At 47.6% G+C, this 17036-nt stretch overlaps 1 protein-coding gene across 4 annotated transcripts in view; it reads left to right on the top strand.

The window, feature by feature from the left end:
- The window catches only part of LOC146863518 (uncharacterized), a 287879-nt gene that overhangs the window by 213646 nt on the left and 57197 nt on the right, over positions 1–17036 (top strand). For all 4 annotated transcript variants that reach the window (XM_085642960.1, XM_085642958.1, XM_085642959.1 and 1 more), the window contains one exon: positions 1048–2880. In XM_085642960.1, coding sequence (XP_085499086.1) covers positions 1048–2880 — 1833 coding nt within the window. The remainder of the gene's footprint in view (positions 1–1047; positions 2881–17036) is intronic.

Here is a 17036-nt window from a genome sequence, read left to right as displayed (position 1 = left end):
AAGGTAGGCTTACAGTCAACTAGTGCTAGGAGAGGGAGCTGGGTTCTGGGAGCAGAAGTACACTCTCACAGCATCGTATTGTAGCATTCCTTGAAAGAGGTGTGTCTTCAGCTCTGGACTAAATTGACCCCTTGTTAGTTGGTCCTAGTGGATACTGGATTTTTGTTTCCAAACCCCAAGAGCACTGTTGGAAAAGACCACACAGGTGTGTATCAAAAAAAAAAAAACCTGACTTTGTTTTTTTATCTTACACCACTTAATTTCCAGCCCAATGATGTCCTTGCCCCATGTGTGGTTAGTGCCCCAGAGATGGTGTGCATGGCGGCAATGTGAGCAGTGCTGCTGGTCGTGAGGACTTCTTAAATAATCTAGCTTCTTTAAAGCTTTGTTTTGGGCTATTTTCAAAACCTGTTGCAAAGGACTTACAATGGATGCACCACTGTTTTCATGACCTCGGGCAGGCATTGAAATAGCAGTAACTTCCCTGGACTAAATGGTGTCACTGTTCTCCCCTCGAAGAGTGTCTACACACTACATTTGTAAGTGCCACCACAAAGGCAAATTTATGCTTGCCATGCACTCGCATACACAAGAGGGTGAGAAAATCTCACTCTGAAGAAAGGGTTGACCTAAAAGCGGTTCATTAGGAAAGGTTTTGCCAAAAAGTTGGGCTTTTACGACTAACTGGATGCAGACTTTAGAACTATTCAAACTATTGAGCTGTTGTAACAGGTAGGTAACCATTTTCTTTCACCCGCCCCTGGGATCTGTAACTTTTGGCATGCTGCAAAACCAGTGATGCAGGTAAATGCTTTCTTTTCCCTTGTGCTTCAGTTACTAGAGAACATAATGTTTTTCTACTGCTAAGAAGGAACTTGAAGTTGTATTCACTGTAAATCCAATGTTTAGAGGGCAAACTCTGAGTATCAGTTCTATGTTACCTCAGCGCAGCTTCCTTACATAGTGACTACATCGAAATTGAATTATATTATTTCACTGTACCGCTTGAGTTTTGTTAACAGTATTTAAATTCTACTTTAATTTCAGTGGATGATTCCCCTTCTAATGACCAGAGCGTCTTCCCCCAAGAGGAGTTGCACAACCAGGATCAGTTGCCTGAGCAAGAGACGTCATCTGATAACCATGACGAGAGTACACTGGCCTTCGAACTGAAACTCAATGAAGAAACATCGTCTTGTGACAATGGAGTTAATGCACCAGCTCTTAACGTAGAACTCATTAAAAAAAACAAGCCATCATATGAAAGTGGTGTTAAGACACCAGCCTTCCTGATAGAATGCCTGAAACAAGACATGTCATGTGGCAGTCTGGGGAATGCACCAACCTCAAAACTAGAACCCAGAAACCAAGACAAGTCATCAAGTGAGAGCGGAGTGAAGACGCTCGCCTTCATAATAGACTCGTCATCAGGCGACAGTATTGTGAATTCACCAGGCGTCAAACTAGATCTGAACAAACTTGAAAAGGCCTCAATTGACAGTGGGGTAAAGACGCCAAGCTTCAAATTAGAAATTCCTAACCAAGATAGATCGTCACGTGACAGTGGAGTGAAGGTGTCAACCACACTTAAGCTGGACCTTCCAAACCTAGAGAGGTTGTCGCGTGACAGTGGCGTGAAGGTCTCAATCTTCAAGGTAGAGCTTCCCAACCAGGACAGGCCATCATGGGAAAGTGGAGTCAAGGTGTCTAAATTCAATTTGGACCTTCCTAACCAAGAGAAGTTGTTGCGTGATAGTGGGTTTAGTTCACCGGCCTTCAAATTTGATTTAAAAAACCAAAGCAAGCCTTTGTGTGAGAATAGAATAAAGACACAAGCCTTTGAACTAACACTTCCAAGTGAAGAGAAGCAGTCCCTTGAAGGTGGAGGAACTGCCCCAGCCTTCAAACTAGAGCTTAAAAACCCACAGAAACAATTGAGTGATCATGTAATCAGTACTCCCCCTTTTAAAGTTTTGTTTCCTAACCAAGCAATGCCGTCCTGTGACAGTGGAGTAAATATACAAGCTAAACCTTCTAGTCTAAAGGAGATGTCCTCTGACAGTAAGGCTTCAGAAACAACATTTGAAATAAAACTTCCAAATCAAGAGAGTTCTTTGTGTGACAATGGAGTGAAGACTGCAGTCTATAGTCTAGACATTCTTAACCAAGAGATGTCAACATGTGACAGTGATGTGAACTTGCAATCCTTTGAAGTAGAACTACCTAACCAAGAAATGCCATCAAGTGACGGTGGTGTCCAGCCACCAGCATTTGAAGTTGAAGTTTCTAGTGAAAAGGCTCAATCTTCTATCAGTGGAGGAAGTTCATGTCGTGGGGGTGTGAAGACAGCAGCGTTTGAAGCAAGACGACCTATCAAAAAAAGGTCATCAAATGAATGTAAAGTAAAAGATCCAGAATTCACATTCAGACATCTAAGCCAAAAAAAGTCATCTGTCGGTAGTATGAAAGTACCACATGTTAACACTAAAACCCAGCAGAAGCCTTGTGGGGTTGGCATGCGGGCGCCCACTCTTACAGTTAAAACCCACCCTCAGTCATGTGATCTTGGTGTTAAGACTCAGTATACCAAAGTTGAGGACAAACAGCAGTCATGCAAGAAAGACGGCAGTGAGCCTACTCTGAAAGTTGAAAACCAAGAGCCGTCCTATGACTGTGGCGTTAACTCGTCAGTTCAGGTTCTAGAAACAAATAACCTAGACAAGCACTCCTCTGACGCTGCCACTGTAAAAATTGAACCTGAGTACCAAGAAATATTGGACTTTGATAATGAGGTGATGATATTAGCCTTTGAGATTGAAGTTCCTTACCAAGAGACATCCTCATGTGGCGGTGGAGTAAAAAGAACAGCCTCCTGTCAAGGTACAGTAATAAGTCAGATTTGAACTGTATATTAGGACTGCTTTCTTTGTATTTTAAAAGCATGCTATGTGATGGGCGGTTTGACACTTGTATAGTATGCATACTAACAAGCAATTTCTTAGAGCAGATGCAGAGACTGCAAATAGCATTGATTATAGTATGTAAAGTTTGTCTAGAGGAGCTAATATCTGTCATGATGGGACCTTTTTATTCAGTCAGTAGAGGAGGCAAAAGTGGGAGAAACTTGGAAAGTGGATAAAGAGACCAATTCAATTCTAATTATACAAGAGGAACATCAAGTTTTAACTTCTGTGGTTAGTCAGATCTCTCATTGCTGCTCTCGCCTACCTCCACAACGTTAGCAGTCCTCCTTTGAAGATGATTCTTGCGCCAGTGCGGCCCGCTTGTTTGTGAAATATGAACACGTTTCACCTCAAGGAATCATCACAGCCTTTGTCGGGAAGAGTCCTCCATCACTAAATTCATCAGTGCTTAGCCACCGGTAGGAATGGTACAGAACTTGGGAGCAATGTGTAAAGTACCTTTGCAGTACCAAAACGATAAAGTTGAAATGCAAAACAGTAATAATCCAAAACCGAATTAGAAAAAGAGTAACATTTGAAAAATAAAATGACACCAAAACAATAAGAATCCAAATAGGAAAATCGGAAATATGAATGTTTCGTTTGAAGTGCGCATAGTGGCAAGAAGCACCAAGTGCCTATGAGAGTTGATGGTCGAAGTGGATGCAAACCTAGGCACAAATTGAGGCTGGCCACGATGGAGTGCGAGTCCGACACCAACAAGATTTGGCCTGGTCAAAGATTTGGACATCATACTGTTATGTATATTCTCAGCAGACCTGTCGAACAGGATTTGATACTCCAGCAGATTTCTTCCCTTTAATGACGCTCTCACTAATGTCCTGCTTGGGGCCTGGGCCCAAGTCCTTTACCGGCGCACCTGTGCACAGGCCAGTAGCAGGCTGCCATTGCCTCGCTCCTGGGGATCCAGCATTCCTTACCCAGCAAACTATCCCAGAGTGCCTTGTCGTCCAAACCTTCACATCCAAAGTTAACTCTTGCCCGTTGTCTACCAAACCACTGGATAGGGAATCCAAGACGCTGGACACCTTTGGCAAGAGCATTTTCTCTTCGACTAGCCTTGCACTGTGGTTTCCCACATGGTTTGGGACTTACACAAGTGCTGGCCTTTGTCTCGGAGGAGGCACAAGCTATCCTGACTCAGGCTACTGACGATGGCAGGAACACAGCAAAGTTCTAGATGCGGAATGAGCCTGATACAACAGACTCGCTATGTAGTGCAATTGCTCCATCAGTTGGGCTTCGTCACCACACCTGGTTGAGGTCAGCTGGCTTCTCAGGGAATGTCCAGTCATCCCTTCTAGACATGCCCTTCAATGGCACCTGCCAGTCTGGCGACAAGGTAGATTCATCGCTTGAGCGCTTTAGGGACATTGCGGCAACCGCCCGGTTGTTGACTCTCCAGGGCCCCACATGAGCCCCATTCTGCCTTCTGCTCCTTGTGTGGCTACAGTAGGGGCTACTAGCCGCATCCATTTCCACCCAAGCACTAGCCTCCTCAGTCCTTTCGTGGACACGAATGTGGCTTCCACAAGCTTTGTGGGACCAAAGACCCATGATCTGCCCAGTCCACCCCCCCAACCCTGGCAGCTGCAGCCTCCAAACACCTTTGATATGCACTTATAACATCACAGGCAACCTGTCACCTGAAGTATCACGCTTAACTTTGGACAAATGGGTGCTCCAAATTGTTCAGCAGGGTTACGCCCTCCCATTTACAGGAAACCCTGCCGTCCATGCCAGAACCCTATGATCAGCTGATGGAGGACCACCTCTCTGCTGCTCCAGGAAGTTCAGGCTCTCCGGCTCCTTTGGCCAAAGGAGCCATCACAAGAGTGCCGACTTCAAAAGTAGGTTGTGGTTGCTATTCCCTCTACTTTCTGATGCCGAAGAAAGACTGAGGCCTTCGCTCTATACTCAACCTGAGCCATCTCAACTACTTCCTGAAAAAGGAGAAATCTAAAACGTGCCCATTGGCTCAGGTTCTGTCTGCCCTGGATCTCGGAGACTGGATGGTAGCGTCTGATTTGCATGATGCATATTTACATATACCTGTCCTTCCGGCTCACAGATGTTACCTGCCGGTCACGATAGGCTGCAAGCATTTTTAGTTCACTTTGATCTCATTTAGCTCCCCTTGGGTGTTTTCGAAAGTGATGGATGTGGTTGCAGCCCATCTGCGGATGTCACCGGTTCTAGTCTACCCCATCTCGACAACTGGCTATTGAAGGTCTTCCTAGACACAATGCAGTTCCGCACCTCTTCTCCAGAGTTATGATACTGATGTTTCAGTCTCTATAATGGGTTTCTGTGAGGCAGATTCTGAGCCTGCAGGTTGCTCTTGCCTCCTGCTGCTGGTACGACATACCTGCTGGCATGTGCAGTTTCTGGAGTGGGACCTGAAGTCTCAATGGGCTCGGTATCCGGGGAATCTCAGGGTTCAGATATTAGAGGAAACTGCAGAAGGCCTTCAGTGGGTGGCGCATAAACCAATTTAGGGTCAGTGGCAGACCCCTTTCCCACCCAGATCTCACAGTGGTGACAGTTGAGTCACTCTTGGGTTGGGGTGGACATCTGGGGGAGGAGATCAGTCTTTAATCTCCAGCAGAGTCTCGGCTCTAAATTGGCAGGGTTGAAACCAACTCGCTTGGTATTAAAGGCCTTCCTCCCCTCCATAAAGGTAAGGGTAGTTTGTGTTCGTGCACAACACCACTGCCTTGTGGTACTGCAACCAACAGGGCGGGTGAGGTTCTGTACCTTGTGCCAGGAGGCTATGCATCTCAAGACGTGGCTGGAAAATCAGGACATTTGCCTGGTCGTGCAACACCTGGTGGGGCCTCAGAATGCCAGGGCAAACAAACTCAGACATCGATGCCTCGCAGATCATAAATGACGTTTACATCAGGAGGTGGTTTAAGGTCTCTTGCATGCCTGGAGATAAACTTGGTTAGATCTGTTCGCCCCCGCCTGGAACATGCGATGTCCGAACTTCTTCGCTTTTGAGTTATCAAAGCAGCTCTCGCTCGGAGACCTGTTTTGTCTCCAGTTGGGTTCAGGACTTCTGTACACCTTCCCACTGATTCCACCCCTGCCTTGACTTCTGAAGATGAGGGTGGTCTATTCCCAAGCCATCCTTGTGGCTCTTGTTTGGGCATGGAGAGTATGGTATCCCGAACTCCTGAGCATGAGCATCGGTCCTCCAATCAGTCTGCCCCTTCAGAGGATCTTTTGTCGCAGCAACAGGGCAGGGTTCTGTTGCACCCAAACCTGCTCACACTCCACCTTGTTGCATGAATATTGAGCAGCGACTATTGAATCTTGGTTCTCCCTGTTGAAGTCTGTGAGGTCATCTTGGGAGCCAGGCATCCCTTCACAAAGACCATATATCCCTGCTGTTGGGAAAAGTTTGTGGCTTGGTGCACTGACAAACATGTTGACCCTTTGTCCTCGGCCTTGTTCACAGTGTGACTATTTGTTTTGTATTTAGCCTGGCAAGGCCTCTCTATGGGCACAGTTAAGGGTATCTTTGAGCCATCTTTGCTTTTTTCCTGTTGCTGTGTCAACCCTCTCTCTTCAAGTCACCTGTTGTGACATGTTTTCTGAAGGGCCTCCAACATATGTTTCCACCGAAACAATTTGTTATGCTCCAATGGGACCTTAATTTAGTGTTAATGTTTGTAATGTTTTCACCTTTAGACCCATGCACAGTTGCCCCATAAACGTCCTGGCGATCAGTACTGTCTTCTTGGTGGCCATCACATCAACCTAGAGGGTCATAGACCTGCAGGAGCTTTCTGTTAACCCTCTGTACACCAACATCTTCCCAGACAAGCTGGTACTCCACTCCGAATCCACATTTTTACTAAAGGTGGAGACCCTTTTCTACATCGACCAAAGCATCACGCTGCCTACCTTCTTTGCTCAGCCTCACCTCTCCAAGAAGAAGAAAGACCCAATCGATCGCACCAAAGTACACAAGGTGAATGAACAGCTCTTTATTATATTCACTGGAACGAAGAAGGGAAAATCTATTGCTAGATGGATTGTAGTGTGCATTAGGATCTGCTAAGCACTGGCCAAAAAGCAACTCCTTGAGGGCTTGCAGGCTCATTCCACCAGAGCTAAAACTGCGACCACTGTGTTAGCTCAAAGAGTCCCTGTCCTGTACTTCTGGCTGTGACGTGGGTGTCCTTGCATGTGTTCACCAAATACTACTGCTTTGACAGTTCAGACCTCCAAGACTTTTTGGTTTGAACCAGTTTGCAGACTCCCCTTCGGAGAGGTATTGCTTTGGTTCTATTTTAAGGTAAGGAATCTGTGGCTAAAAGTCTCTATCAGATGAACTAGTTACTTACCTTTGGTAGCGCCTTATATGCTAGCGAGACTATCTAGCCACAGATTACTTACGGACCCTCTCAGCCTCCCTTGTTTCTGCAAACCGGTCTTCCTACATAAAAAGGCCCTGTAGTCTCTTAGTTTCTGCACAGTGATAAAATCAACTTTCTGACATGCTTCTAGTGCGGAAAGAGTCACATTAAGAAACTGATCTCAGTACGCTGAAGTGGAACCCATGTAGGCACATGTCACATTCGGCGCACAGTGGTACTGCTCAGTTTTTTCCAGATCCAGTCTGACGCCGGTGGAATATTCTGAGGTTTGGAATCTGCAGCAAGACCGTCTCTACCAGATAAGGCCTTACCGTAGTTAAGTAACTTGTTCGTTAACTGATGTTGGTCATAGTGGTGAAGCCTTCTTTCTAATAGCACATTGAGCTCTTTACAGTTAGTTGCACCGACCCATTGTACAGCAAGAATGAAACACGATTCAGGTGTTTGACTTAAACAAAGGTTCCTACACTGCACAAATAGGTTTACAAAAATGTTTTCCTTTGGTAAAACCAATGGGACATAGATTGGATGCACATCACTACACATTTTAAGTGCCCATAGGGGTCTCATACATTTGTTTGAAATTTCATTACTGAAAAGTGCTAGTCCCCACTTCCCCAACTCAAACTCATCCCCTCACCTCCCTGATGGCACCCCCATACGTGTTGGGCATCTAATCCGATGTCTTGGTTATGTGTATTGTTAGTATATTTCAATATGAATTGGTAAATCTGTGGGAAGACGTCTTGATTACAAGAAGGTTTGCCTATAGCAGCCATGATTTCCTGTAGAGCAGAACGAGAACAAAGGCCCCCAGCTACTTCGGACAGTATTCTGCCTTCAGTTTTCACGGCTGTAAAATGCTGCAGTACCAGATGGGCATCCAAAGACCAAATCAGAAATCCCTGCATGGTGTATCCTCAGCATACTGGTGACATTACCAGCTCAGCGGCACTTATCAATCAGTAGATAGATGAACGACTGAGATTTTGTTTTTAATATAACATTTTTATTAAAATTGTATTAAAAACAAAGGCCAGGTCCGACACATAGCATACTTAATAGACAGACCAGTCATCATTATCATCGTACTATTCCACTCTGATCATTGTACCCATACATCTGAAATGGAGAGGAGCCCCTCGCGCCCCCTCTGCAGGCCTCAATGCAGTGCAGTTTTCAAAGGAACGCAACTCATTAGCCATGGTCCAGGGGCTGGGCGTGGAAGGTTCTTTGTAAATCCCTCAGAGTTCTGACCCAGTCTTCCCAAATCTTGAGGTACTTACCAGGCGCTCCAGGCCCATGTAGAAATCTGTGCCCTTCCCCATCCATCCCAGGTTAAGCCCCTTCATTTTTCCACTCACTTGGAATGTCTTGCTTGGCCACAAGCAGTCCTAACCACAGCAGAGCCTATCTGTTACTCCCTACATTATCTGCCATATGGAGTAAGATCAATTTTGGGTTTCCTGGGGACCCTTCAGCCCAGTTCTGTCCCCATAGTCCCCAGTACCCTCTTCCAGAATGTGTGCAGTGAGTCTCTAGTAGCAGCACTGACAACCCCACAAGCCCCTTTCTAAATAGTCGTTCCCTCGTTAGCACTATTATCTGCGACTTAGAAATACCTGCAGTTGTGACCTCCTGCAAAGATGCACCAACCGTAAGTGAGGGGGGACACCAACAAAGTGACCAACAAGCTTTCAACCAATACCCCTTTATTCCTCTGAACATACACTTATGGTTGCAAAGCACAGCAGCTTACTTATCTGCTTACAGATGGCCATAGTTGACCAAGGACAAAAATGAGGTTAGAAGCTTCAGACACTTTAAAGATGCATATATGAGAGCTCTCCGTTCTGATGCCGATTCCTTGCCTTTAGAATATTTCCCAGGTGCCACACGCTATCTGGAAACCTTTCATAGCACTTCTCCAGCACCCCTCTAGGTGGTGTGATGCAACGACATAGACTTCGTTCTGCCCCAGAAGTGATGGAGCAAAGCTTCATAAGCGCTTTCCCTGCATGACGACGTCCGTTCCTTTCTTTCTGTGCCTTTGAACACAGATCTGAAGTTCCTCTTTCGTCTTTATTTGATGACTTTGCATACCAAAATCCAGTGTTCAAGGATGTACCCACCTAAAACTGCAGGGTTAAAACCATGCCATAACTGTAGAAAACAGATGTCTGTATGACAAGGTATGACTTAAGTGTTTGGGTACGAGGCACGACTCCAAATCCTGTGATTGAAGCACCCAGGACGGTAAAGCAAAGCAATACGTTGCCAAACGTCTGAAGAAGTCATGGGCCTTATGCAAGTCCCATGCTGAGTTGAGTGGGCGGACCAACTCCTGAGACCGAGCCTGCAACAGATCTTCTTTGTGTCAGAGTCACCTGGTAAGTCAAAAATGAAATGCAAGAAGGGAAAGTGGGACTCTTTCCCATCTCACTACTTTATCTAAAGAAAGTCTCTAGAGCGTCAAGATGACACTTCGCCCCCCCTTCCCACCCCAATCGAGGATCAAATCCCTCAGTTGATCCCGATGTGCCATGAGTTCCCTGGACCATCAGCAACATATTCTTTGTGCTCCCTCTAGACTCCTTTAGGCCCCGAAGATCAACAGGGGCCTCCAGGCGGGTTACCGCCAGTAGAGCCATCCCCTGAACTGCTTGAGCCCCTGACACCTGTCTTGGGTTTTGCACACATACTCCAGTGCTTACTTCCGCTCCAGGACCTGTACTAGTCCCACTTTTGTCGACACCTGTATCAACTTCGTTGGCACCAGAGAGGGATTTGGTGCAGACTTCGAGATCTGAGTCAGTCTAATCTGTTACGACCCATACCAAGATCGTGCTCTGGCCCACCCAGAGCCTGATTCCAACTATATACATCCCCCACTGTAGAGTCCCTCATCAACTTTTTCATACCGATTCTGACCAGAGTTTACCACCACTTGGAGATGACTATAGTTATGAAGGGAATGACTTTATGATCACAGTTTTTACATAGATTTACAGGAGTCCACTCAGCTTCATACTTCTCCTGATGCAAGGTTGGTTTCCCCCTTTGGACCGCCAACGGAAGAGTGCTTCCTTTGATGTAATTTGACGTTTGACTGAAGTCCTGGCCTTTGACTGCCCTCTGTTGAGGTCAAGACAAATGTCCTCTCAGAAGTCCTGCAACTTGAACCCTTACTCCCATTCAGTGAAGGCCTAACTAGCACTCTAAGAGGCACTTGGTCGAGCCTTGATCTTGCCTGTTGGTGAACAGACAAGTGGGCAGACGCGACAAAACGGTGTCCTCCGACTCTGGTTTTCTTACACAGCATCCTACTCCGGAGAGTTTGGTGATCAAAGCTTCGACCAGCAAAGTGAATCCTAACTCCTGCCCACAAAACTTCCTCTACCATCCATATCCCCACACCGATTAAGGAAAGGCGAGCCAAGGCACGTTCCTTGTTCCTTTTGAGCCAAGCTAGATAGTTTCTTTATCAGTTTTGGCCCTCGTGAGGCTACTTCATAGGGTTGGCGCACAGACAAAGCCAGGCCCCCACAACCCTCACTGCAGCTACCCCTGTCCTTTTGTGGCAACGGATGGAGATCCAACAGCAAACACGCAGATCGCCATCGTTTTCGGTCTTCTTTGATCCCCTTCCCTGCAGCATGAACCGCCTACCCACATTAGTTGGCCCTTAAAGGTGCACAACTACCCTCTGGCAAGCAGGATTCAAGACTTGGTGGCAATCTATCACATCCAGCAGATAAGTTTGGTTGTTACTCCTGGTATTTCCTCGAGTCAAAGAAGAATAGAGGACTTAGGCATATTTTAGGGTCCTGATGCTTAAATGCCTTCCTGCTGAAGATCAAATTGAAAATGCTCATTGTTGCCTAGGTTCTGTCTGTCCTGGAACGGTGTCCTGGATGTCAGCCTTGGGCCTCTGTATTTTCCTATACTTGTCCTGCAGTCCAATCAATGGTAACGGCTGTTCAAGGTAGGCCAAGAGCATTTTCAGTTTGCCTTGCTCCCCTTCAGTCCTGCCTTAGGGGACAAAGTGGCAACTCACTTTCCATGGGGTTTTCCTTCATAAAAGGTGCCTTGGAAGTGTTGCAGTTCAAGGCCTTCCTTCCATTACAGCAAATCCATGGCTTTCGAGCTATGATTTCAATATTTAATCCTCTGTCCAGGATTTTATTGATAGGAGCACTGAGACCTATTGGCCTTCTAGCTTCCTGCATTCTGCTGGTTGGCTGTGCCAGTTGGCATATGCATGCTTTGAAATGTCATCCAGTTTTCAGAGGAGACTGCGAAAGATCTGCAGTGGTGGCTGCTTGACTGCAGTCTGACCAGCGTCAGTCCCCTCTCCTTTCCCCACACTGAGCTGACAGTGGTGACAGATGCATCATTGTGGCACCAGGGAGGTCATCTGGGAGAGGTGGTGATCGGAGGACTCTACACTTTAGCAGAAGCCCTGTTCCATATCAGTCTTTGGAATTATGGGCCAGTTAACTGTCACTGGAGTCCTTCCTGCCATCCATCAAGGGGAAGCTGTTTCAGGTTCTTACATACAACAGCACAACCATGTGATGCTGCTTCAGGCAGGGCAGAGTGAGGTCCTGAGTCCGGTGCCAGGAGGTCCTGCACCTGGAGTTAGCGGGATCCTTAATAACCAGTGCGGATGAGCTGAGCTGGCAGCACAGGGGTAGAAACCTGGCTCGATCTCTTCAACCTTTGTGCTTTAGAGTTAGCTCGAAGGCCCTCATGCTCTTTTGGTTGGAGTAAAACACAGGACTTCTGTCTGCCTTCCTGCCATTGTCTCTCCAGCCCTACTGGACTGTGCCCGGGTCATCCAAGTGGTTTAATCAAGGGCCGAGAGCCTCAGTCAGGTCCAGTAACTCTAATAGGATAGGAGCCCATACTTTGTACAAAATTCTTGGCACCCCTGTTGCCGTACTTTTACGATTCAGGATTATCCCCGACTCTTGTACAGACAGCATTATACAATCTATATATTAATGTATATTATATATCCCATAGTTAAACAAAGAGCCTTCTTAGACTCTGTTGGAGAAATGTTTGCACAACATGTCCTGGAACTCTAACACTCATGGGTCTCAAACAAATGAATAATCTTGATTGAGAAGTCTGCCTTTAAAGTGTACTGCTTAACAATTGATAACGTAACCATTGTATAATGTTCTAGACAAATTTGTAGGCATTGGGGGTCAACCATTCTAATCCGCTTTCATCAAGGAGTCAACAGCTTGGCTTTCTAGAAAACATGTGTGGCCCTTGATATCTTCTCAGGACTACAAAAATTATTTATTGCATTACGTACGTTAATTTGGTGCCAGGTACGCTTGGGAGGGGAACACAGAAAGAATGGCCTGAAGGAAGGTTTTGCAGCGTGAATCTTTCTGGATTCACTATGCTGTGCATTATTCCACGATCTGGTGGTTGGGTCCGGATTCGTAGTCTTTCTTTTTTTTTTTTTGTGTAGCCCAGGTGGGCGTCTACGTCCCACCATTTGGTGTACCTCTTGTGACGTTGGCGTGCTTCCTGCGGAAGTCCCAGCTTTGGGGCGCCATCTTCAAAATCTTTTTTCCGCTGTTGGGCCTGGATCGTCAACGAGAAGCTCCAGAGTTTGAACGAAGAAAGAAGAGCACGAGTTTCATCGAAGGAAAATAAAGCAAAGACTACAGAGAGGAAGAACATAGAGCCGGGACGACGAAGAAGGAAGAGAACCTCAAACTTCGACGTCCAACGGAGAATGCGCACGCAGGAACTCTGAGCGCAGGAATGGACAAAACCCCTTTTAAATTCTGCCGTAACTGCCACCACAAGTACGCGCAGAAGGACCAACACCCGGTTTGCAACCTTTGCCTGCCTATCGACCACGACAGCAAGGACTGCAGCTCCTGCTCCGCCTTCACGCCGGAGTCCCTCCGGGTGAGAGACAGGCAGAGAAGAGCCAAATACAACATGGAAGGCAAGGGTAAGGCCTCGTCTCTGTACGACCTGGGCCTCTCCACCGACGATGAAGACAACATCGCCGAGGGACCTGATGACTTCACGGTCGTAGAGACCGATAAGAAAACGTCTGACAAGGTAGGAGAGACGTCGAGCACAAAATCCCCGAAAGGGCCCCGAAAACCAGACACTGACTCGAAAAAACCAGAGTCAAAGTCCTCGAAAGGACCACAGGCGCCGAAAATTTCGACGACCGCAAGTGGATCCAAGGATGATAGGCCCAGCGGATCCTTCGAGAAGGACTCCCAGGTGCCGAAGACCGCCGAAAAACAAGGTCCGTCGAAACAGGCCCACGAGGTGGGGCGTTCGACTTCGAAAGTCAAGACCGCGTCGACGCAAGCTCCGTCAAAAAGACCAGCGCTCGACGCCGAACATGCCTCCGAAATGGAGAAGAAAAAGAGAAGGCTCGAGATGGAGAGCATCCTTCGATGAAAAGATGAAGAGATTCACAATCCCAGCGAAACCGGCGACGGTTCTCGTCGAAGTCGAGGAGCAGGAAGAGTTAGATGCCGAAGAGTAGTCGAAAGCTCCCGAAGAAGGGGAAGAAGATCTCTATTATGAGGGAGAGGAGGAGGAGCAGTCTATCTACGGCTCGGCACCGTCGACGACGCAAGAGCTGGAATGGCAGGACCTCGACGCCGAAAACCCAGAAGAGCCCGTAGAGACATATCCTTCGAGGCCTTCGCCGCCAGATGATATTGGGGCGTACCACATGGTCGTCAAAAGCGCGGCAGCAGCTTTTGGCGTGAAACTAGAGGAGAAACCGAAAGCAGATTTTCTACTCGAAACACTGCTACCCATCCAAACTAGGAGCCAGTTCCTCCCCATGCTCCAAAGTGTGATGAACCAAGGGAAAGAGGCGTTCAAGGACCCAGCAACATGCCGATCCATCACGCCCAGAACAGAAAAGAAATACAAACACTCCTCACAGGACCCTCCATATATCAAGGGATCCGTCACTGCTGACTCCATTATTGCATCCACGGCCAGAAAAAGGGCCAATGTCCCGGCGACCTCAGGGCCATCTCCTGACAAGGAGAGCAGAAGGATGGACCCCACTGGAAGGAAAATAGAGAGGAACGCCGCAATGCACTGGCGCATGGCGAACTCCAATGCGCTACTGAACAGGCACCAGTACCAACATTGGGACGAGATGGGGGACCTAATCAAACATCTTCCCGAACAATACCAACAAAGGGCTTCCCATCTAGTGGAAGAGGGCAAGAATATAGCTAACTCATGCCTTAAGACGGCATTGGACGGGGCAGAGACATCAAGCAGACTGATGGCGATAGGAATCACTGAAAGGAGGCAGGCCTGGCTCAGAATTTCAGGATTCAAACAAGAGGTCCAAAATAATATACTGAATACCCCCCTAAAATGGAGAGACACTGTTTGGGGCACCGGTGGATGAGAAGCTCACCCAACTCAAAAAAGAGAATGAGACGGCAAGGTCCATGGGGGCCCTGCAATTCAGGGGGATGCGAGGAGGTAACCAGCCAGGAACGTCACACCAAATTTTCCAGCAAGGCGAGAGCCACGGCCAACAGGAGCAGCAGAAACAAAACTGGCAGTACCAGCCTAGAGGCCAGTCCTTTCGCGGTCGGGGGAACGGACGAGGACAAAGGAGAAGAGGGGGAGACCAACCCTCCTCAAAGTGACTTCGTACGGACAAGATGGCTCACCCGCAATATACCTCCGAGGGTGGAGCACAAAAAGAACAAAATGGGGGGGGTTCACAAACCAAACGCCTACGAGCATGCAACACCAGTAGGCGGAAGACTGGCTTTTCCTTCGAGAATGGTGAAAAATAACTACAAACAAATGGATACTCAACATCATTCCGTACGGATACTGCATAGAGTTGGAAAGGAGCCCTCCAAACAGAAAACCAAAAAGAAGGGAGCACTCAAGACAGGAGCTAGCACAACTCGCAGAGGAGGCACTACAGCTGCTCCAAAAGGAGGCCGTAGAACCAGTACCTTCCAAGGAGAGAAACAAAGGAGTGTACTCGAACTACTTTCTGGTACCAAAGGTGGACGAGACACTAAGACCCATCCTGGATCAACGGTTCCTAAACAAGTACGTAAGGATGCAAAAATTCAAAATGACGTCCCTGCAAGAACTACTCCCACAAATGGGAGACGGGGACTTCATGTCCACAGTGGATCTCAAAGACGCCTACCTGCACATCCCAATGAACAGGCAGCACAAAAAACTGTTAAGGTTCACAATCAACAAAGATCACTACCAATTCACAACCCTGGCATTCGGGCTGAAGTCCGCACCAAGGGTTTTCACAAAATGCCTTGCAGCAGTAGCAGCGTACCTGCGGAGGGAAGGGATTCATGTGTATTCTTACCTCGACGACTGGCTAATAAAGGCAAGTTCACGCGAAAAATGCGAGGCACACGCACAGCGGGTCACAAGGACACTAACAACCCTGGGGTTCTCAATACAATGGGGGAAATCATCAATGAAACCAGAGCAGGTGAAGATTTTCCTGGAGGCACAGATCAACACCATAGACAGAACGGTGATGCCCAGCGACAAAAGAACAATAGCTCTGCTGAAGGAGACGCGCCTCTACCAGAATTGGCATGCTCTGACAGTGAGAACAGCGAGCAAGATCATGGGGATGATGGCGTCATGCATCCACCTAGTCCCCAATGTACGGCTTCACATGAGACCATTCCAGGAATGGCTGCAACAGCAATGGTCACAAGCAAACGGAAGTTGGGAGGATCTAGTGGTTGTTACGCACGCAGTGCAAGAGGAGATAGCATGGTGGAACAGGGAGAACATATCTGTAGGAAAGCCCTTGACACCACCAAGCCCAACTGTGACCATCACCACAGACGCATCCCAGATAGGATGGGGAGCACACATGAAGAAGCTCAGAGTGAGGGGTCTGTGGACTCCTGCAGATGCGGTCAGACACATCAACTACCTGGAGTTGAAGACCGTACTGCTAGCCCTGAAGGCCTTCCAGAGGCAGCTATACAACCAGAAAGTGTTGATACAGATGGACAATACTACAACAATGTTCTACATCAACAAGCAGGGGGGAACACAATCGTTCCCCCTTTCCACTCTGGCACAAGAGATTTGGAGATGGGCCATCCCACTCAAAATAGACCTGCTGGCCATACACCTACCAGGGAAGGACAATGTGGAAGCTGATTGGCTCAGCAGGCAGACCTCGGCATCCCACGAGTGGGAGCTCAATGGACAGGAAACGCAAAGGCTATTCAAAAGGTGGGGTACACCGACAATAGACCTGTTTGCAACACACCAGAATGCATAATGCCGAAACTTCGCATCCAGACAACCAGAAAAACAATCCCAGGGGAAAGCCCTATGGATAAGTTGGTCAAGGACATTTGCATACGCTTTTCCACCAATACCACTGATACACAGGGTACTCAACAAGTGCAAGACCAGCAACCTGACAATGATCCTGGTGGCACCACAGTGGGCAAGACAGACATGGTACTCACAAATAGTGGAAATGGCACAGGGCCCTCCACACACATTCGCAAAAAGAAAGGACTTGCTCTCCATGCAGAACGGAGAGGTTCTACACCCAGAGCCAGAGAGCCTCGGACTGGCAGCTTGGCTCCTGAAGACATAGTTCGCACTC

The sequence above is a fragment of the Triturus cristatus genome, chromosome 2_2 (genome assembly GCF_964204655.1).
Source record: "Triturus cristatus chromosome 2_2, aTriCri1.1, whole genome shotgun sequence".
NCBI classification, from domain to species: Eukaryota; Metazoa; Chordata; class Amphibia; order Caudata; family Salamandridae; genus Triturus; species Triturus cristatus.
Note: the sequence above shows the minus strand (reverse complement) of the source record. Positions and strands in the feature narration are given on the sequence as shown.